The sequence below is a fragment of the Marmota flaviventris genome, chromosome 6 (genome assembly GCF_047511675.1).
Source record: "Marmota flaviventris isolate mMarFla1 chromosome 6, mMarFla1.hap1, whole genome shotgun sequence".
Classification (NCBI taxonomy): Eukaryota; Metazoa; Chordata; class Mammalia; order Rodentia; family Sciuridae; genus Marmota; species Marmota flaviventris.
Window position 1 is genome coordinate 1,963,711 of NC_092503.1, and position 21,892 is coordinate 1,985,602.

Sequence of the window (21,892 nt, forward strand, 5' to 3'; positions counted from 1 at the left end):
ATCATCGAGGTCTCTGTGTTCTGCCTCCCCCTGGCTCAGCTTCACCAGCTCCTGTGTCTGGGGTGACCAAGAGGATGGGATCCCTCTCCCTCAGCTACCTCAGGGCAGTCACATCCTGAGGGCCAGGGAATTGGGACTTCAACATGTGCCTTGGAGGGAGGGCAAAGCCAGCCCCTAAGGAGCCACAAGTTAAACTATAGGCCAGCTCGGGTACTAGAGAGAGGTAGGGAGATGGCTGAGGAGAGCCTTTCTGGGTTTAGGATAAACGTCAAAGACTGGATTTAAAAATTATCACTGCCCCCAGTTTCATTGGACCAGATGATCTTGGAGAAATGTATGTCCCAGGTCATTGTCAACATCAATAGAGCAATCAGTCAGTAATTAAGGGAGTTTATTAAGCAGGCGTTGTAAGCAAAACAACCAACACTGTTCTGCACCATTACGAAAACACAAATAACTGGAGGGAAGCAGACCTCAAGTGGGTCAGCAAGCTCTCCTTTATTCTGCAGCAAGCAGTCAGCCAGGCACTGGTGGGGCTCATTCTGGGTAGGAAAATGGCCACTGCTTTACAGAAGAGTCTTGGGTTTTTACAGTGAGGGTGGTTTAATCACTGGAGACTGAAGCAGCACATGTTGGTTTGGACAGTCAGGAAAGAAGCTTAAAAAGAAGTTGAGAATGCCACTCATCGTCACTGGGAAAAGCGCAGACTCCGTGTTCACTGCTGATCTTCTTTCTCCAGGATTCATCGTCTCCCAGAGCTTCACCATTGGTTTTTCTCTTCCAGAACTCATCGGCAATGGGAAAGGGGAAAAGCCCAGGACGAGTGTCTCAGTGTCTGCCTCCTCCCTTCAGGACTCCCTGTGGTTGGGAAGGGATGACTGTTTGCTTTTAGAGATGCTGGGGATGAAACTGGGAAGGGATGAGAGTTTGCTTTCATCGTTACTGAGAAAGGCTTCCCTGGGAGAGATTAATGATCTTCTCCCTCTTCCTCTGGACCAGACAGTTTTAGGGGTTGTCATTTTCCATATCTTTCAGAGGTGAGGCCAAGAAGGTCCCCTGTGTCCTGATGGCTGCTTAACAGAGGGATCAGAAAATGAGAGGGGCAACAAGCCCCACTCAGACCACCACCAACCCAGTGTGGCCTGGGGGAGGTCATCAGGAGCCTGGTAGAAATTACACAATCTTAAAAACAGAGATAGAAATAAGTTGAAGAAAAATGAAGAGAACGTCAGGAATAGATGTGAAGCCTTTAAACACATCAACCTATGTATCATGGAGGAACAAGATGGAGAGAAGAGACAGGAACAGAAAACCCCAAGTGTGCTGAAAAACGTGAACCTACAACATCAGAGAAGCTCAGTGAACTCCAAAAGTGAGGTAGATATTGAGATACCCACCCACATGTCACAGTAAACACTGATATGATAGCAGGAAGAGAGAAACCAGTGGTCAGAGATTCCAAGAGGACTTGATGCTGACTCCAGAAACAGTGGAGGCCAGGGCAGGAGGGCATGTCCACAGTACGCCAATAAAAAAAACTTCTCAACAAAAAAAACCTGACCCAACAAAAATGTCATTCAAAATGAAGGCAAAAGCAAGTGTGATGGTGTACTCCTATAACCCCAGAGACCCAGGAGGCTGGGCAACTTAGTGAGACCCTGTCTCACTAAAATGAAAATAAATCTGGTTTCCTCCAGGGACAGGGACATTCGTCAGGATGAGTGGGTCAGTCTGTCAGGAAGACATAAAGCTATGAATGTGATGGACCTTACCACAGGGCCCTAAAATAAGTGGAACAAGAACTCGGCAGTCAAACCAAGAAATAGGCACTTCAAAAATAAAGGTTGTGAACGTCGGTGCTCCACTTTCCACAGGGACAGTGACAGCACAGGGACCAGCGAGACCCGAGAGACATCCCTGCAACACGCACAGCTGAATGTATCTGCCGAGAGAGTGCCAAGTGCATGCCAAGCGCCGCCGAGTGCGGGCCGAGTGGGGCCGAGTGCGGGCCGAGTGCGGGCCGAGAGGGACCGAGTGCGGACCGAGTGCTGGCCGAGTGGGGCCGAGTGCGGGCCGAGTGGGGCCGAGCGCGGGCCGAGAGGGGCCGAGTGCCGACCGAGTGCTGGCCGAGAGGGGCCGAGTGCCGACCGAGTGCTGGCCGAGTGGGGCCGAGTGCGGGCCGAGTGGGGCCGAGCGCGGGCCGAGAGGGGCCGAGTGCCGACCGAGTGCTGGCCGAGAGGGGCCGAGTGCCGACCGAGTGCGGGCCGAGAGGGACCGAGTGCGGACCGAGTGCTGGCCGAGTGGGGCCGAGTGCGGGCCGAGTGGGGCCGAGCGCGGGCCGAGAGGGGCCGAGTGCCGACCGAGTGCTGGCCGAGAGGGGCCGAGTGCCGACCGAGTGCTGGCCGAGAGGGGCCGAATGCGGGCCGAGTGGGGCCGAGTGCGGACCGAGCGCGGGCCGAGTGGGGCTGAGTGCGGCCGAGTGCGGGCCAGTGCTTGCTGAGTGAGGGCCCGCATAGGCAGCACGCCAGGCCTGGTGCCAAGCCCAGGCAAGTTTGAAAGAATAATTGCCCGAAATCCGTTGTGATCACACTAGAGTAAAATTAGAAATTAATAACAAAAAGAAATTTGAGAAACACAAATATGTGGAAATTGAATAAGACACCCCTAAATAACCAGTAGGTCAATGAAGAAATCACAAATGAAATGAAATGAAATGATTTGAGACAGGACACATGTATAAAACTTTGTATTGTGCAGCTAAAGCAGTGCCTGGGGGAATTATAGCTGTAAAAACATTAAAAATAAGGTAGGCCTCACCAGGCACGGTGGCACATGCCTGTAATCCCTGCAGCTCAGGAGGCTGAGGCAGGAGGATGGAAAGTTCAAAGCCAGCGTCTGCAAAAGCAAGGCGCTAAGCAACTCAGCAAGACCCTTTCTTTAAATAAAATACAAAATAGGGCTGGGGATGTGGCTCAGTGGTCGAGTGCCCCTGATCAATCTCGGTACCCCCCACCAAAATAAATAAAAAAGAGTTCTCATAGCAGCAATCTGACCTTCCACCTTAGGACACTGGATAAAGCAGAGCACATCAGACCTTAAGTAGGGAGAAGGAAGTAAAGAGGAAATGCATGAAGCAGAGAACAGCGAAACCACAGAGGGAAATTAGTGGCAAATGATTACAATCAGCTTGGCTGGCTAAAAAGAGAGAAGACTCAGATTACTAACATCAAAAGGTCTCATTACTACCAAAGTGATGGGGAAAAAGGATTGTAAGAAAATACTGTGAAAGTTGCCAAGAAATTAGACAACTTAGGTGAAATGGTCAAATTTCTAGAGACACACACTACCAAAACTGACTCAAGAAAAAATAGAAAAGCTGAGCAGAACCACTGTTATAGTTCAAGCTTCGTCCCAGGGTTTCATAAACTGACTTCCAGACCACTCACGTATAATCAAATCAAGCCTTTATTGAAGCACACAGGTGGCGGCTGACCAGAACATAAAGCTGTGCCCCTGATCAGCCCCGAACAATTGCAAGGGCACTCCTTATAAGCCTGAAAACCGCAAAGGGGATGTTCGGGGGGGTCAAGCCAATGCAAGCCAGCCAGGTTACAGAAGCAGGACAAGTGCGGTCAAGCGGAGGGAAGCCTAACCAATCACAGTTAGCCCAGTCACCCCAGTTACAGAAACAGAGCCCATTACCCTAGTTACTGAAACAATACCCCATTAGGTAGTTCCGTGTTCTTAAAGGTTTCTTTAGCAAAAGGAAAAAAACATCTTGCTCCAGTCATGACTCTTCTACTTGGCGTGGTTGTTTTACAGGATGAAGTCATAAAACAAAATGGAGTCACATTTGCTCCTACTATCACACCACAATGAGTAAAGAGGTTAAATGAGTTACCAAAAAACTCTCAAGGAGGACCCCAGGCCCAGATGCTCTCACTAGTTCACCAGTCCCTTATAGGATTCACAGCTGTCCTTCAGCCCCTTCAAATAGGAGAGTGTTGCACTCCATGAAGCCAGCATTGATTGAGGTCAAAGCCACACAGACAATCCAGGGAGAAAACCACAGAGCAGTATCTCTTATGAACATAGATGCAAAAACCCTCAACAAAATACTAGTAAAATGTTCCAACAATGTATAAAAAGGATTATATCCTACAACCAAATGGATATACTCCAAAAATCAGTTAATACAGCAGATCATATCAGTAGGATAAAGGACAAAACTCTTCACCATATCTCAAAGTGTTTGACAAAATTCAACACCCTTCATAATGAAAACACCAACCATAGGTCACAGTGGTATTGGGGTGGCCAGCACCCCCACAGAATAGGTTTCTACCAAAAGGCGTGAGCTGCCTGGGAAAATTAAAAAGTCTGAAATAATCAGTAAGAAATAAATTTTAAAAAGTGGAACGCCTGATGAGTCTTCCAATCCTGATGGGAACTGGAGCTAAATAACTTTTGAAAAAGGCCGGATTATTTAAGGGGGAGTACATCAAAGGCAGGTATAAGGTTTCAGTGGGAGGAGTCTTGTTTTATGCTTGCTTCTCGGTCTGGGGTCTTGCAGTAAATAGGTTGATTGGCATTTGACAAGCTATACCCATCTCCTGGGAGGCTGTGCTATAACAGGGCACCAAAGCATTCAGATGTTCTCAAACCAATTGATTCCAACTGGGACTTCCTAAAACCAGCCTTCCCTGCCTAATGGCTCTGTTCACACACGGCTCATGGATGGCTTCCCACACAGTGGCAACCCAGAGACTGCGGAGGCTGAGGCAGAAGGATCTCAAGTTCAAGCCAACCTCAGCAATTCAGTCACCCTCTGTCTCACCGCTGAGGCGGTGGCGGCAGGGGGAGGGGGGTGTACCTCAGTAGTTAAGTGTCCCTGGATTTAATCTCCAGTACAAAAGAAAAAACCAAAAACTACCAACTAGGAATAATAGGGACATAGTTGACCAGGGAGGTGTGGGGCATTTGGAACTCAGAGCCACATCACACTGTGTGGCAGAAGATGACTGTTTCTCCAAGATCTGGAGCAAGGTCAGCACATCCCTCCTGAGCCCCGCTGTTCAACACTACTCTAGACATGCTACTCAGGGTAGGGGGCCGAAGAAGGCAAAGTCACCCACCTCAGAGAAGGAGTAAGGACATCTGTATTCACAGATGGCGTCGGTAGAAAATCCCAACGAATCCACTCTAAGTCTGCACTAAAACGTGAGTTCTGTAAGATTGAGGATAACAAGATCCATATTAAAAATTGTATTTCTATGCTATAGTAATGAAAAAATTAAAAATTCAGAAAACAATTTATATACAGTATCATGAAAGTATCTATGTGGGAAACATTTAAGCAAAGTGTATCAGGTTCATAACTTTAGTTTATATTGCAATGGAACATGTAGATATGGTGGGATCCTGGAATGAACTGTGGAAATATTCTGAGGATTTTTATAAGAGGTAAAAAATAAATGGACATAACAATAATACTATAGATAATTCTCAGGTGTCATCAGGTTTGTGTCACCAATCAGAAAGTTTAGAATTACAAGCAAGATAGTCCTAAAATAATCGCAGGTTCTTTGCGACCTGCTTATCAGCAGGCTTGGAGGTGGAGGAATTCCCAGCAGGAGGGCCTGAGTCCCCCCAGGAGGTTCCACCTGCCAGCAGGACTTCACCAGCTCACTCCTGTCCACTCTTCTCCAGTTTCCTGATCTTGCAGTACTTAGTCTAAGTACCTAGCAAACTGCTGCAGTACCTCCAGGGCTCTTCTCTCCGTGTGATTAAATGCCCATTTCTAGCTCCTCTGGCTGCAGACCCCACCCAGCCAAGCGCTGGCTGCCTTTCTGCAGTCACCTCCTTCCCCCACGGGTCCCCACATCACAGAAGGCTCTTTCTCCTTGATGTGCCAAACTCCTCAGCCCTGTGACTGGGTACTGCCTTTCCTTCGGCCACTCTGCCCACTCCCATCCCTGCCAGCCCATCTTCCTGAGCACCCTTTCTGACCAGAGGGAGGGAGGGTCCTGGTCCTGCGCTTGTAGCCCACCATCAAGTGTTGCTGCGGCAGTCTGGGGCTGCCCTTGGGCAGGGAGGGGTCATAGGTATATGGGTCGTGGGGAGGGAGGCCAGGCCTGCTGGCAGAGGAGCCTGCAGTGGAGTCCCCCCGACCCCATGCTGGCGACTCCTGCACTCCTCAAAGGCACACCTCTCTGTTCCTGTGTGTGCACTTACTTCCTGTGACTTCAGTTCACCCGGGAGTGCTCTGGTGACAGTTTCCCTTTCTGGATCCTTGTTGGTAGGTCAAAGAAGAAAGCATAGTTGAACTGGAAACAGAAAATGCTATTCTTCATCTGAAATTGGCAGAGGTAATATACTTAAATATCTTGAATTGCATCCAGTGATTTAGTGTTGAAGTCAGTTTTCAGCCTTTATCGAAGAAATAAGTTGAAAGTGACACTCTCTCCTTAGATCTTTTCTGTTCTCTGTCTGGTGAGGTGAGAGGAACTCTTCAGCTGACATTTTAAAGTATCTTCTTACAATGGAACAGGTTATGTTCCAAATTCCTATTTGTCTCTGCATTCACAAGAATTTAATAAAGTAAGGATGCAGCTGAAGGCTATTTTTCTTTAAACAGCTTTAATTAGATTTAATATATGCACCATAAGTCCATCCACTGTGAGTTGTCCAATCTGTGTTGAGTAAATTTAGAGTCACTCAACTGCCCTTGTCTTTTTGTGTCACTCTAACAAAATACCTGAGACTAGGTGATTTACAAAGAACATTGCTCTCCCCCAGTTCTGGAGGCTGGGAGCCCAAGATGGAGGCTGTATGGATCGGGTGTCTGTGAGGCCGCTCCTCCCGCTGGCCCAGCTGGGTGTCCTCCTACGGTGGGAAAGCAGAAGAGCAGGAAGGGTCGTAGGGAACTGGTCCATTTGTGAGAGTGGAGCTGGGAACTTCATCACCTCCCCTTCCAAATGCCCCCACAGTGGGCTGGCCCCCCAGGAATCTTGGAGGCCACTGAAGCCACAGCAGCCAAGGCCTTCCAGCTGCAGAATCCCTGCGAGGGCCCTGGGCCCCCCCCCCCTTGTGCTCAGGAGCCCGCTCTGCTGAGCATCCTCCTGGGAGCCCCGGGAGCCGGCACCAGCGCCCGAGTCTCTGCCGTCTGCTCTCACGGCCTGACCCGCTTCCTGGCACCTCCAGTTCCTGGTGGTCCTTTTGGTGGCGAGAAAACACAACCTCCTGCCTCCAGTGACTCAGGGCGCCACTTGCTCACCCTTGGACTGGTCCGGGGTGCCGCCCCTTGCAGCTGCTCCCGGAAGGGCATCCCCCAGCACGACATGCTGAAAGTATGACCGCTCTGCAGAGGAGCTGCTCTCAGGTGGACTGACCAGACTCAGCGTGGAGGGGGATCCTTCCTCAGCTGAGGCCAGGCAGCTGCTTCCCCTCTCTCCCCCTCTTCCCCGCCCTCCTCTGCTCCCTCCCTCCCTTTCTTTGTGGTACTGGGCACTGAACCCAGGGACACTCTGCCACTGAGCCACATCCCCAGCCCTTTTCATTTTATTTTGAGGTAGGGAGGGTCTCTCTAAATTGCCCAGTCAGCCTCAAACTTGTGATCCTCCTGCCTCAGCCTCCCAAGTCTCTGGAATTAGAGGTGTGTGCCACAGTACCTGGCTCTCCTGTTTTCAGTGTCCCCTCTCCTGAGTCAGGTCCAGCACCCTTGCTCCACTGACAGCCTCCCTCTGCGCTTACTGGCTGATTCCTCGGCCTCCCTGGCAGCAGGACAGCCCAGCTCACCTGTCCACTCCCTGCTCCTCCACAGTCTTTCCTTCCTGTTACCTGAAACCAAATCACCCGGGCTCTCCTCTAGGCTGCTGTCAGTGCCAGCTACTCTTGTGCTAGGTCCTCTGAGTCTCTGTCCCTCGTGTGGTCAGCAGAATGGACTTCCTGATTCCTCTGAATATAGGAGTCAGTCCTGTTAGAGAGTTTGTTTTGCTTTAGTTTTTTCTTCACCCAAACGAAGAGAAGCCGTTAGCTGCGAATGCTCCTTTACTCCAGTGTCCACCGCAGGCTGCCGCACGCGGGGCAGCCCGTCTCCTGTGGTGCGCGTTGGCCTGCAGGGCAGCCTGCTGCGTCCCCCGGGCTCCCTGCCCTGGCCTTCTACTGAACTTCTGTGCGCTGGTGGACAGTTCCACGGAGCAAATGGACTTCCTGCCTCGTCTGCCCCCCGCAGACACCTCTGGAAATCTCCCTGCTGACCCGGCCCTCCCTCTCCCAGGCTTTGTGAGGGAACCTGTCCACTCACCTGGGCCCAGTGCACACTGTGCCAGCAACTCAAATTCTGGTTGGCTGGGAGTCCAGGGCTCTGCCTCCCCTAAACGGTGAACTCACACCCTCTGGGTCACCTCCCAGAGGCCCACCAACAGGCTCCCTTCTCTGCCCCTCTGAAGAAGACGCTGGGGGTCCATCGCGCCTTCCCACGGCTTTCACGCTCTGCTGGAATGCGTGGTGCCTCCTCCTGTGAGTGAAGGCTGCGGTGTGTTTTGGGCAGTCAGCCCCGTGTGGCTCGGCCTCGGGTGCCCGGCTTCACCAGGATGCACTGCTGGTGAGGGCAGCTCCACAGTGGACGCCACAACTGAGGCGAAACCACCTGGGCCTGCCTTGCGCTTGCTGTTGGAGCGTCCGTCATGCCGGTCAGAGGTGCAGGCCAGAGCCCAGGACTGGGCTGGCCCCCACCTACACCCTGGCCCGCCTGCCAGGCTGCCCCAGTGCTTCTGCCTCCCTCTCCCTCCCTGCTTGCTTGGAGGCTTAGATGGCCGCCCAGGGCTGCGAGGGTCCTCTCCTTCACCCCACCCCTCCCCGTGAGAGTCCAGAGTGGTGGGTCTTGCACCTGTTCTGAGAGCCCTGCTGCTGGGTCCTGAGAGCTCCTCAGGGGCTCATGGGCCTCTGCACCTCATCCCTCCCACTCCTGTCCCTTCTGGGATCTGCCTGGTGGCCTCTTCCTGGGATGCTGGCCTCTCCTCTCTACCTGGCCAGTGCCCAAGGGCTCAGCCCTGAACAGCTGGGTCTCCAGCAGCTTCTCCTGACCCTGCCCTACTGTGGGCCAACCCACTGCCGCTGCTCTTGCACACAATGTGCTGGAACCAGGCCTCAGGGCAACGGCACCCGCTTGGCTCTAAGACTTTCTGCCCTCTTTCCTTTCTCCCTGTGCAACAGTACCAAGGAAGGGTCAGAGGGAGCCACTTGCAGGCCATGCAGGTTCACGCTCCGCGCGGAGGAGGGCAGGGAGGTGTGCACCCAGCGCTGGCCCAGTCCTGGCACCTGGCTCAGGTAGGCATCGCCCAGCTACACGAGAGAGCAGATCCAGCATGCAGGGCTCATTCTGGGGGAACCGTGCCGCCTGCCTGTGGGAAGTGAGCCCCCCACCCCGGGGACGAGGGAAGCTTGAGCAAGCAGACCTCCTGGGGCTGGTGGGGTCCCTGGGGGCCATTCACTGCAGGCACCTCTCCCTCTGGGGCTTCCGCCCTCCAACGTCACTGAACAGAAAAGACCTAGAAGCCCATGTTGGGATTCTGACCAAAAGTGGGAGCAGAAAATTCGCATTGGCCGGGGAGTGGGTGGCTGAGGCGGCTGCTGGGGTTCAGCGTGGTCAGGTAGCATTGCTGTCTCACGGCCGCCCGGGGAGGCGAGTGCAGTGTGCAGGGTGAGGGATGATGGCCGTGGCGTCCATGGTGTCCATGGGGCCTGCCTCTAGCACACTGCCGGAGGTTTCTAGAAAGAAGGAAAACTGCTAGTCCATGAGCATGTTTGGAAGTCCTCCAGGGTGGATATTTCACGACCTCTGATTAGGAGCATTGTTCTGCCTTTTGTTATAAACAGGGGGACCAGGGCCAAAATCAGGAAGAAACACGTCATCACAACAATGCCACACCATCTGCAAATGGGATCAGTCTGCGCTCTGTGCTGGTCACATCCAGAGACTTTTAACTTTTTTTTTGTACATTCAGAGAGGATTTATATAGAGTTTATTTTTAATTCTCTTCCATTTGAGGAAAATCAATCCATCTCTGAAAAGTAGCTCTGTAATTTATCTGTATTCTATATAATGAAATAGTTTAGTTCAGTTTAGCTTTTATATTCCATTAAAGTGTTCCCCAAGCACATGAAAGAACTTCTCTCTTTTTATAGAAAAAGAAAGGTGTAGCTGAGAAGCAGAGCACTGCTTGGGCCAGGTGGGCGTCACAGCCTAGGAGAATTTGGTGGTGGCCGCTCACCAATTTGTTTGTCAAACTGAAAATCCTTGAAATAAATCCAGGGGAAAGAGCAGATGGAGCACAGGATACCGCCGTGACGTCCCCCACGCTCCGGGGATGCTTTCCTGCTTACTGTCCGGGGATTCTGTTGGAGCACAGTTCTGAAGAGCGGTCCTCACTGGCAGGACCCCATGATAATGGGGCTTCCAGAGCTGGTCTGGATTGTCCATCAGGGCTTTGTTCCCCTGGAGGGGACACAGAGATGAGGATTCTGCCAACACTGAAGGGTGGTCAACAAAAGGCCAGGGGGAGTTCCGCCTCCAAACAATGGGCGGCACTGCTGCGGAAATGGGGGACAGACTTGAATCTCTATTTTGTGAGTACTTGAAAGACACAAACCACTCAAGTCACATGAGCTGCTTTCCCAACACTGGTCCAAGCCTGTTGAACCAGGGTGTGGCAGTGAGGGCACCCCAGGTGCTGCTGCAGGCCCCGATGGACTCGGCTGGCCGCCGGCTGGGGCTGGGGCTGGGGCTTGGGGACAGGAGCGGACGATGACCTGCTCTGGGTCATACCACAGTGGGGATGGTTACAAACCGGTTGTGCCCCGTGTGTGTGCTCTCCTCCCGTAGAGGCTTAAACAAGATGTGAAGGAGTTCCGCTCTTCCGTCCTGGGGCTTGTGGGCAGCTGTCAGGAGCAGTGCCAGGCCCACCTCTCGGCAGCAGCGGCCGCTGTGCAGAGAGCACAGCTGGACAGTCAGGCTGTGCAAGGTGAGGTGCCGCACTGTGCGAGCCGGGCCTGCTGGGGGAGGCCTGCCTGGGGCCAGCCCCCGTCTCTCCTAGCTGCCCACTGATGCCCATTCAGGGCGAGGAGAGACGCTGTCTTATATCCTGGCTGCTGCCCCCCGACCCTGCGGCCACCGCCGTGGGGGTCTCCTCCTCCCCTGTCACGGGAACAGTGACTCTTGCCCGTGGCGTTCCTGGTGCACAGAGCCTGCAGGCGCGTTAGCTTTCAGAGTCGGATTTCCCCGAGATGGGTGGAATTCCTCCTTCCACGATTCCCCAGCCACTGGACCGCACCTCCTCTCACAGGGGCTTGTCTTCAGGGTGGTCAGCTGCGCGGTGTCGCCTGAGTGCAGGGTCACGCTATCCACTGCAGCCCACGTCCTGCTGGAGCCTGAAGACAACTGGGCAGGGCTGTGGACGACGACCCCTCCTGTGATTCCCAGAGTGTGAGGGGCTGCGGCCCCGCTGCCCTTCTGAGGCATGGCCGTGCCGCGCTCAGATGGCCAGGGGCCTGCGCAGCGCACGGGGTCCGCCACGCCCCAGAGAGGACAGTGTGTCTGCTGCTTTTGGGTGTGTGTGTGGTGTGTGGGCACGTGTGTGTGGTGTGTGGGCACGTGTGTGTGGTGTGTTTAGGTGTGTGTGTCGGTATGTGTAGGTGTACGTAGGTGTGTGTATAGGTGTATGTAGGTGTGTGTGGTATGTGCACCTGTGTGTGGTGTGTGTAGGTGTGTGTGGTGTGTGTGTGTCGGTGTGTGTGTGGGTGTGTGTAGGTGTACACAGGTGTGTGTAGGTGTGTGTGTAGGTGTACATAGGTGTGTGTGTGGTGTGTGGGCACGTGTGTGTGGTGTGTTTAGGTGTGTGTGTGGTGTGTTTAGGTGTGTGTATTAGGTGTATGTGGTGTGTGTGTCGGTGTGTGTAGGTGTACGTAGGTGTGTGTATAGGTGTATGTAGGTGTGTGTGGTATGTGCACCTGTGTGTGGTGTGTGTAGGTGTGTGTGGTGTGTGTGTGTCGGTGTGTGTGTGGGTGTGTGTAGGTGTACACAGGTGTGTGTAGGTGTGTGTGTAGGTGTACATAGGTGTGTGTGTGGTGTGTGTGGTTTTGTATGTAGGTGCATGTGGCGTGTATCAGTGTGTGTAGGTGTGTGTGGTGTGTCTGTCTGTGCATGGTCTCCCCACTGGAGCTGACGGGAAGAGTCTGTTGCTTAGTTCAGGGCAGAGGGTGCAGCTCTGGGACCCCAGGGAAGGTCGAGCGGGAGCCAGGGCCGTTCCCTAGGGAGGTGCTGATGTCTGGCCGAGGTCCCAGGCTGGCCAGACACCTGCAGCCTATGCACACAGACCCCCAGGAAGGCCCCTCCAGGCTGCTGGCCCACGTCCTGTCCAGGCGGCCAGCTTCCCAGCTCCTCCTCCCCTGCAGCTCAGCGCCCATCAGAGGTGAAGCTGAGACACCACCTGGTGTCAGGCAGTTCATCCCGCACCTCAGACAGGACGGGGTGGGGAGCAGGCCTGCTGACGGAGTCAGGGTCAGCTGTGGAGACCTTCCTGCTCAGGGGGCAGTGCCCCCTTACACCTGTGCTACCTGGCTGGGCACCGAGAGAGCACACTCTGCTCTAGCCTTGTGAGTGGCCACTGCTGATGGGGCCTCCTCCCTGGACATTTGCAGCCAGGCCAGGTGTGTCACTGTGGGCACTGGAGCAGGCCTGGCTGCTGCTGACCTCAGGCCATGACAAGCCTCTCCATTCCTGCGCTGGACTCCACGTGGGCAGCAGCCATCATGACAATGGCCCTCTGGGCTCCTGGGCATCCTGGCTTAGCTGCGACTGTGCTTGGCCCCAGTGTGTAGTGGACAGTCTCCCCTCATCCTCACATCATGGCCAGAGGGTCTCTGACCTGACAGGAAGTGGAGGCCCCAGGTCAGCCCGGCAATGGAGGAATTGGAAACCAGACCCCGCCTCCCTTGCTGCAGGCTCTACCCACAGAGAGGGTCCCCGGGAGCCTCGGGACGTCAGGAGCAGGCCTCCAGGACTGGGTCTTGGTGCAGGACTCCTGGGCAAGGCCCCTGGCCATGGTCCCAGGGTGTGTCCCATGTGGAGAGCTGCTGGCCTCCGTGAGTGGCTGCCTCTCTGCTAACAGAGGCGTTTAATCTGCCAGGCCACACGGGTCCCCCCTGCAGAATCCCCGTCACCTGGGTCGCACTGTCCTTCCAGCTTGGCGGTCAGAGGCCCTTCGTCTTGAGCAGTCCTTGCAGGACATGGAGGAGCGCTGCCACCGGGAGAAGCAGAGGAGGCGGGCCCTGCACAACAGCCTGCTGGTGAGCGCCTGCCGCGGCTGCCGGGCTCCGCCACTGAGGGGCTGGGCGCGCTGAGGCCACAGCTGGGCGGGAGGGGACAGAAAGTCAGAACACCGTGGGAATGGGAGGGACAGCCGGGGGGGGGGCACAGGGCGGAGAGGTCAGCTGAGGTCAGTGCTGGGCTCCAGTGTCCTCCCTCACCCAGACACCACCAGCCACTCTGGTGCTCAGTCAAGAGCAGGGGCCACCGAGGCATGGAGAGGTGCTTGTCCCGGGCCACACAGTGGCCATGCTGGGTTAGGCTGGGACCCCGTCAGCCCCTGAGGCCTGCAGGAGTTGAGCTGATGTGAGCTCAGGAAGGAGAGGGGTACTTGAGAGCAGGACACCCCCAATTCTCCCCAGCTGGAGAGCTCAGAGGTCTGCGCCAGGGTGAGAGGACCCAGCTGCCCTTCCTCACGGCCCTTAGCTGCTTTCTTCCAGCCCAGTCATGAGGTCCCCCGACTGCTGCTTCAGAGATGAGGGGTCTGAGACTCCGGAGTTAGGACGGTTCCCCTCCACCATGGTGAGGCGGCCAGGGCGGGGGGTCTGCTCTGGACCTCCTCTGTGAGGCCTGACTGTGCTCGCACCCAGGCTGACGTCTGAGTTCCAGAACCTCTTGCCCATGAAGCCTGTGCTCCTGAGGGGTGCTCGGCCCTCACAGAGGTGAAAAGCTCCACTGGGCGTGAGACACGGCTGAGGATGATTCTGGCGCAGGGGCCATCTGTGCGATCCAGTATTCAGGAGTCGTCTGTCGGTGCTCAGGGGCCAGCGCTCCACAGCACTGTGGTCCTTCACCTTACGTAACTGCCGTGCTATCTCTACCTCTCGGGGCTGCTGGGGACAGCCTGGGATCTAGTGAGAAGGGCTAAAACACACTACCTAGGGTGGACACAAGTCCAATACAGAAGAATCGATGGCACACGATCCTGAGTCTAGAGTCAGGATCGTCATTGGACCTGCTGCACTAGCCGAAGGGGCCCTTCCTTGCCATGGGCACTGTGCAAACAGGACACTGACCTCAGCTTCGGGAAGCTCAAGAGGCTGGAGATCCGTCTACACTGTCACTTACCTGGTTCTCGAGCAGTAGGAGCAGCCGTATGGCAGAGCTGTTGGACTTGCTCATCATCAATCAAAGACGAGGCTTTAGAATGGAGTGCTCAAAGTGTGTGAGCACTTAAAGGAAGCAGGGTCGCTCCCTGAGAGCAGCAGGAGTTTACAGGAATGAAATGTTCAGGTATTAAATCAAGGAAATGTGGCGGGTGTGGAGTGTCTGGTCTCAGCCAGGCGCGTGGGGAAGCACTGCATGAAGTATTTATGGACAGTTTCCAAGCAGGAGCTGCTGCCTCTTGTCAGCACGGTCACCCGCTTACCCAGCACCCGGGGAGAGAGGAGTTTTCCTGTCCCCAGGAACCCAGCAGGGGCCAGGCTTCTGCCCTGGTGCCCAGCGGCACCCTGTGGCTCTGTCTGGCTCTAAACATTAGACCCTAATGTTTAGGACTCAGGTGGGATGTAGAAGGCCTGGTTGGGATCTCAGAGGAGATGCGGGTTTGGCTGGTCGCAGATACCTCAGCGGGCCAGAGCCACAGGCTGAGCCTGACCTGGGTACCAACTGCAGGCACAGTGTGGTAGAAAGACGTGGAAGGACGCAGGGACTCCCCATGGCAGCACCCTGCTGAGCCAAGGCCAGATTCCAGTAGACAGACACATGTTGTCCCTGGTCCCAGAGAAGAGCCAGTGCAGGGCTCTGCCTTGGGCCTGGTCCCTCCTCACCCCGCTCCTCTGCCCCGGGCTGCACCAGTGCGAGGGTGGCGAGGCCCTGTACTCTGCAGGTGGAGTGACTTGCTGGTCTCACTGGCTCTCACTGCTCTCTGTCACCTCCCCCCATCAAAGGCTGTCTCTGCCGCTGCTCCGGGGACAGCCCCTTCCCAAGCGGGCTTCTCCCCACAGGGCTGGGGCTCGGCGCCCTTACAGGCATCTGCACACGTGCATTTCCAAGGGCTCTCTTGCTTTCCGATTTCCATGATTCAAAGGGGCTGGGAGAAGACGATGCTGCCTTCGAGTCAGGTCGGGAGTTCTTTGGGTACAAGACACCTGATTACCAACCACTGGTGGCCTGACTGACAGTCCTCGCTTGCTGTCAGTGCCAGGATCAGAGCTGCCAAGCCAGCGCGAGCATCGCTGGGCGGCACCAACAGAAAGCACGTGGGTCAGGGTGGTCCTCAGTCCTGCTCTGCTCTGGCAGGGACCCACCACACCTGACCCGTGCCTCTCGTTCTGGACACCTCACCCAGAGAAAGAGGAAACCCGAGTGGGTAGATTTTAGCCATTCAGGATGGTGCTGGGAGTCAGCCATGAGCAGGGAGGTCTGATGGAGGCGGGTGGAGAAGGCGGAGCCTGGAAGCTGACAGGTGTGCAAGGGGCCCACAGCCGCAGGCAGTGGGGAGAGGCGTCAGGCAGAGGGGCAGACAGTCTCCCAGCTCCACCTGCACTCAGCTCTGCTCCCTTGCTCCCCATGGGCAGCTGCGGGCTGCCCCTGCCCCTTGCCCGCACAGGGGCCCACGTTCCTCGTCCACCCTGACCAACCTCGCCATGACGTTATCCAGGCGAAGCCTCCGGAGGGCCAGGATGATGAGCAGAAGAGCCAAATGTCTCAATTTCCCCTAAAATGCCCAGTGCACTTCACCTGGGATGCACTGAAAGGCCTCCTGTGGGTTCTTCTGCCAAGGGCGGGGGGTCTGCCAAGGGAATGGATGGGTTAGGTTTGAGTCAGAAAAGCCTGGGCTAACCCTGACCACGCACTGCCCCCAGGCCTTCTCCAGAAGTCAGGACTAGTGCAGTGACTCCGTGGATCACCTGGGAAATGTCCCCAGTGCACGCCTCGAGGGGGTGGCTCCTGTCCCCCTGTGGCTCACAGCCGTGTCCACAGTGGACATCATTGTTGCAGGAGCTGAAAGGAAGCATCCGAGTTCACTGTCGGATCCGTCCCTTGCTGCCCTTCGATAGTGAGTGGAACAGCTCGGCTTCACATAGCAGGTGACCCGACACTCGGGGCATCGTCTTCGGCCGTGTGTGGCTGTGTGTGGCTGTGTGTGGCCACGTGGGGGTGTTGAGGGAAAAGGTATAGAACTGGCAGGAGTCTCCACAGCCTGGCTCCCCAGCCCTGGCCCCACAGGTGCTGCTGGTGTCCGAGTGGAGGTATCCCTCAGGGTGGTGCTCCTCGCCAGGCAACTAGACCTGGGGACAGAGCTTCAGAGTGGCTGAAACCCCCGGACCCCCACTCCCCAGCCTCCCCTGCCTCTCCACCTCCTCTGCACTTGTCATCTGCTTCCTGCCCCCTAGTCTGGCTGGTGTGGCCTTCCTGGTCTCAGGTCCCCCCTCTTCTGTCCACATTTTACTCCCCTCTAGGGACCTGCCTGGTCCCCTGTGTTCACCTTGGATGACTGAGCGCTGGACTTCAGGAAGGCCTCAGGAAGCACAAGTGCACCTTGTGGACTGGGAGCATTTGTAGTTTGTCAAAGGACTGAAAATAGGGAAAACAGTGTAGTGGTGACCCTGACATGTGACAGCTTCTTGGGCCTGGCTTCCAGATGGTCCTTGCCTCAAGGTACCAAATGCAGCTTTCTGTTGCTTTGTCATCTGCTCTGGGCGGCCCGTCACCAGTCACCGATGAGATTGAACAAATCAGAAACTGAGTTCCTCGGTCGCACTTGCTACCCCGAAAGTGTGATGCGGCAGCTCAGACGCAGGGTGCCCCCAGCAGAGCAGGGCCCGTGGTGGCCCCTATTCTGAATCATGTAGGAACAGAAGAAATAAAAAGCGAAGAGTATAGGGTAGAAGAAGAGGCCAGAGAGGACAAGAGATGTGTGTGTGGAAAGAGGGACACGTGGACACAGGAGAGGTCAGGGAACACCCGCGAGGAGCAAGAATGAAGCCAGAGTCCAGGGAGTCGAGGGTGGGGAAGAGCCATGGAGAGAGCAGGGGACACCGCGAATTCAGAAAGAAACCATGCTGCCGTGTGCATTTTAAGTGTCGTTTGTCCCTACAGCTCCATCTCGCGAGAAGTGGCCCATGCACTGGATGATGTGAGTAGTCCCCAGTGTGTCCCCACATCCTCAGGGACTCTGGCCCCCAAGGTGTCCTACCGGGAGGGCAGCTTCCTGCAGACTCTGCTGTTGGGAGCGAGCCAGTGGCTTCCCTGGCGAGGCTGGCTTTCTTGGTCAGCCAGGGTGGCTTTGCCTACTTTCTGGGCGAGCAGGTGCTCTTGCTCCTGTGCGGGTGGCTCCTGGCTTAGGTCCCCCAGTGCTTTGCGTTTGCAGCCTCAGAGCCCAGTCTCTTGCAAACTGAGCATGTGGCAGGTGGGTAGGTTCAAAAAAGTAGAGCATTCAGAAAAGAGACACAGGTACAAAACTAAAAGCAGTGAAGTCAAACATGAACTTTGTAGTGTTAATTGGAAACAGACCTGATTCTGTCTCTCCTTGAACCCCTCATGCTTCTCAGTTCTACCCCAGCGATGCCTGGAAGTAGCTCTGAGAAGATGCACGCTCTGCTCTCCAAGCACTGTGCTCCTCAGGCGACCTCATGGGGCTGGGAGGGGACAGGGTGAGCCGGGGCCACCTTTGCTGGCCACAGGGGAAGTCCCCAAGGCTGTGGCCATGTCCCCAGAACACAGAACCATTTGGCACGGTGGGAAACGAGGAGCTCAGGAAATGGCTGAGCAGATGGAGATACATGATCATAGTTAAAAATTCTGAGTTCATAAATATTTTCTAAAAAAACTCCATTGATTACTTCTGTAGGGTGGTAGATGGTCAATTCATTATTCTAAAAAGTGTGGGGAAAAAAGAGCCAAGCATTTACGCCGCCCTGGGTGTGAGAGAGGTGGTTCAGGGCAGTGAGTGGTGGTAAGAAGCGTCTTCACAGACGTTGGCTAACCAGTTCACAGCCGATGCTGAGAGGTGGCTCTGAAGCCCCTGGAGTGGTGCCTGGGTCACAGGCTTCGGTGGCCGCCGTGGCCCCGGGGGCAGCAGGGTCTGCACACTTGGAGGGACGCCCTGCACCTCTGAGCTCTCAGAGCTCACTGCAGACATGGTGACCTCGTGACGGGGGTGAAGTCGACAGGGCAGCCACCCAGGGCTTTCGCTGTAGCCAAAGCTGCCTCTGGACAGGTCCCCCTCCGTCATGGTAAAGGAGAGGAAACACCTGACCACTCCAGAACGTGGGCACTTCACTGGATGAGAGTTGGGCGTCCCCAACAAGTCAACAACAGGACACTGAAGCTGCACGGTGCACCCCCTGGGCCCGCCCTCTCGAGCAGGCTCACTGGAGGACAGGGGGGCCTGGGAAATGCGCCTGTGCCAGTGCATCCCAGGCAGGACGCCTGTCCCTGCAGTCTGGGCTGCCCGAGTGTTCGCTCTGCAGGAGACAGCTGTGCGGAGACAAGCATTCAGGGACACTGCAAGAGGTCCATGTGACATGGGGGCCCTTGTCGGGAAGTGGAGACCAGGCATGGCGAAGTCTGGTGCTTTTGTACCAGGCTGAGCAAAGAGGAAGGGCGGGAAGACCCACGGGGCGCAGGGACCAGGCCCGTTCGCAGCCTGCTGGTGGTCTCCCCCGCCTGGGTGCCCTCTCTGGAGAGTGCTCCTCTCCTCCCAGCAGGGGCTGCTGGTGGGGATTTCATCTCCTGCCTTGGAGGAGAGTGGCTCAGACGCTCTCCTCTGCTCTGCCTGCCTTCAAAGGAAAAGAGCCCTGGTGCCAGGGCCAGGGTGTGGCTCCGTGGTAGAGCGCCTGCCTTCCTTGTGTGAGGCACTGGGTTCAGTCCCCAGCACCACATAAAAATAAAACAAAGAAGAGAAAGGTATTGTGTCCATCTACAACTAAAAAAATGTTAAAAATAAAAAGAGCCCTGGTGCCAAAGTGAAGCATTTGGGGGCAGCTGTCCGCCCTGCTGTGGTTTGCATGCGGCTTAGGATGTTCCCAGAGTTCACATGCTGGACACTTGGTCCCAGTGTGGCCTACTGGGAGGAGGAAGGGCTTGCTCAAAGTCATAGACCCCATTGGAGGGACCCTGGTTAGGGCCTGTGAAACAAGAGTGGGTTTTCACAAAGAGCCAGCCTGGGCCCTGGACCCCTCTCACTTCCCATCTTGCTGCTCCTCTTTTCCCCTGCCACATGCACCCCCACTGTGATGCCATCTGCCATGTTGTGAGTAGCCAGAAGTCCTCACAGAGGTCAAACTGAGGGGCCAGCTGATCTTGGACTCCTAGCCCCCAAAACTATTATACATTGCTCAGCCTCAGTTATGTTTTTATAGCAACATGAAATAGACTAATGCAGCCACCTCTCAGGTGACATTAATTTTACAAGGTCTGACTACTAGCATGCTAGTTATGCTTTAAAAAGCCCTTATTGGTTAAGATATGGACTGTGGTCTTTACAGATGAAACAACATGTTGTCTGGTTTGGAATCTAAAACATGCTGAGAAAAGGGAGGTAGATTGTGCCACAATGTCCTTAAAAGAAGACTGCCCTGGTGCTAAGTGTTTTTGAGGCAGGACAATTGCATTTTCGTGTTGAGCTTATGCTTCACTCTAGCTTATTATGACTACCAAAGAATGCATTCAGGAAACAAGTGAGATGCTAAGCACGTAATTAATGTGGGTAACGCTGACTGTCACCTGAAAATCTCAGTCATGTGGGTTAGAATGGCCATGTTGGAGCATTTCTAAAGTCTCATCACTTCTTGGAAAGGCGGCTTCGTCTGCGTGTCTCACCGTGTTAGCATCCTGAGCTTTAGCAGTCCTCTGTGGTAGTTAATGGTTGATGGGATGGTTTCTCACAAAGCGGCCAAGATCATTGTCACAGCTGCATCAAGAAGTTCACTTGTCTCTGGAGTGGACACTCCCAAAGCCCTTGAGGTGGCTTCCCTTGTCCCTGGAGGTCCCTGGTTACCTCCAAGCACTCATACCTTCACTCCTGGACTTGGGTGAGGGGGACCCTGGCCCTGGCCTTCCCTCCCCTGCCTCCCCAGCCAACCCTGTCCCTGCGGCCCAGTCTGAGGGGCCGTCTGCCTGTGGACATTCTGGCCAGCCTTGAATTTCTGGTGAGAAGGTCCTCCTGAGCCAGAGGCCGGCAGGCAGTGGCCCACCCCTCCAGGCCCCGCCAAGTCCCACCGAACCTTCTCCCTGGGACGCCTGTCTTTTCACGTCTTACCCAGTCTAACAAGGTAGCATTTCTTTGGTCGGGGGGCGTGTGGCTCAAGTTTAAGAATCACTGGCAGGACCCTGGCCTGCCCGCTGAAGGACTGCCTGTCACTGGGTTTGCTGGAAGAGCCAGGACGGTGTGACCTGCAGGCTCCCAGGCTGTGCGGCTCTCCGGGATCTGGAGGTCCAGGCTGGTGGATGTGCAGCCAGCACTCAGCCTGCGGTAGGTCTGGATTCGCCCCAAAAACACCATCGGTGTCAGCTGGAGAACCTGGGCCCTGCCTCCTGCTTATTCACTTGCAGTTTTTATTTAACGTTCATCTCCTTGTTGATGACCAGACACGGGAGAGCAGAGTTCGGGCTTTGTGTCGAGCTCCTGCAGACTGCTGCCTGGGATCCCTGTTACTGCCTGACACCGACTCCAATTTCCGAATGTAGCTGGTGGGGGCTGTGGGTCACAAGGCCTGGCCACATCTGCCATGGTGTGAATCGCATTCTGCAGAGGGGCTCGAGGGCTCAGCGGAGTGACACACCTGAGGACCGTCTCTCATGGCCCGAGACCCTGGGTCCTCCGTGGACCGCTCGATCTTCTCTAACACTGCTCCTGGCCTCAGACTCCCCTAGTCAGTCCCTGGGCTTGTGCAGAAGCAGGGACACAGCCGCCTGCCTCCTCCGTCTTCCTTCTCCAGACCCCTCTGAGCTTCAGACCACGCATCCGGCAGCCACTGGCCTCCCATCTTAGCATGTGCGCTTCCCAACCTGAAGACGTCCAAAGCGGAGCTCCTCATCTTCTCTGTGGATCCACTGTCCTTGTTTTCCCAGCTCATCACATGGAGACTCCAGGCACCCTGACGGCCACATCTGATCTCCAAGTCCTGTGAATTCTGCCGTGAGCGCTCCCACGGTTTCTTTCCTGCCAGGCCACCCTCTCCCCTGCCCGACGGCTCCTGGCTTCCTGGCCGGCCTGCTCACCTGCCCAGCAGCAGTGTCCTTTCAAATGCAACCTGGTCCCATCATGGTCACACCCACTCCTGGCCGGAGCCTCTTCGGTGTGTGCTCGTGGAATTCCGCGGCGCCTCGGGCAGGACCTGCAGGGCTCTCACTCCATCCTGAAGGCTCTGCTCTGCCCGCAAGCCTATGGCCACCTTCCAGGGCCCTCACCCCTTCCACAGGGGCTTCTCTGAACCCCCTGCCATGGTGCCTTTCCTTGGCAACCTCGCTGCCCGCACCCCCAGCACTCGTGGTCTTCCCTAGACCAGTGTCTGCACACCAGCCTACAGGTCACAGGACTGTCCACCACGCCGACTGGCAGCGTCTGTCTCCGGAGAG

General features: G+C 55.5%; 1 protein-coding gene and 1 long non-coding RNA gene across 3 annotated transcripts in view; one reads left to right on the forward strand and one right to left on the reverse strand.

Annotated features, from left to right (window-relative positions):
* Positions 1-3,447: 3,447 nt before the first annotated feature.
* LOC139706179 (uncharacterized) lies at positions 3,448-7,419 on the reverse strand. Of its 2 annotated transcripts, XR_011707820.1 has the most exons (3): positions 6,235-7,419; positions 5,136-5,227; positions 3,448-4,626 (listed from the first exon to the last, which is right to left on the reverse strand). It is a non-coding gene; the product is annotated as an uncharacterized lncRNA (long non-coding RNA). The 2 variants fall into 2 exon arrangements; XR_011707819.1 differs by having other exon boundaries at positions 3,448-5,227.
* Positions 7,420-10,698: 3,279 nt separating this feature from the next.
* Positions 10,699-21,892, forward strand: part of Kif25 (kinesin family member 25) — a 29,083-nt gene continuing 17,889 nt past the window's right edge. The window contains exons 1-5 of the mRNA XM_071613867.1: positions 10,699-10,730; positions 10,886-11,024; positions 13,244-13,347; positions 16,310-16,398; positions 17,411-17,447. Coding sequence (XP_071469968.1) covers positions 13,288-13,347; positions 16,310-16,398; positions 17,411-17,447 — 186 coding nt within the window. The 5' untranslated portion in view covers positions 10,699-10,730; positions 10,886-11,024; positions 13,244-13,287. The remainder of the gene's footprint in view (positions 10,731-10,885; positions 11,025-13,243; positions 13,348-16,309; positions 16,399-17,410; positions 17,448-21,892) is intronic.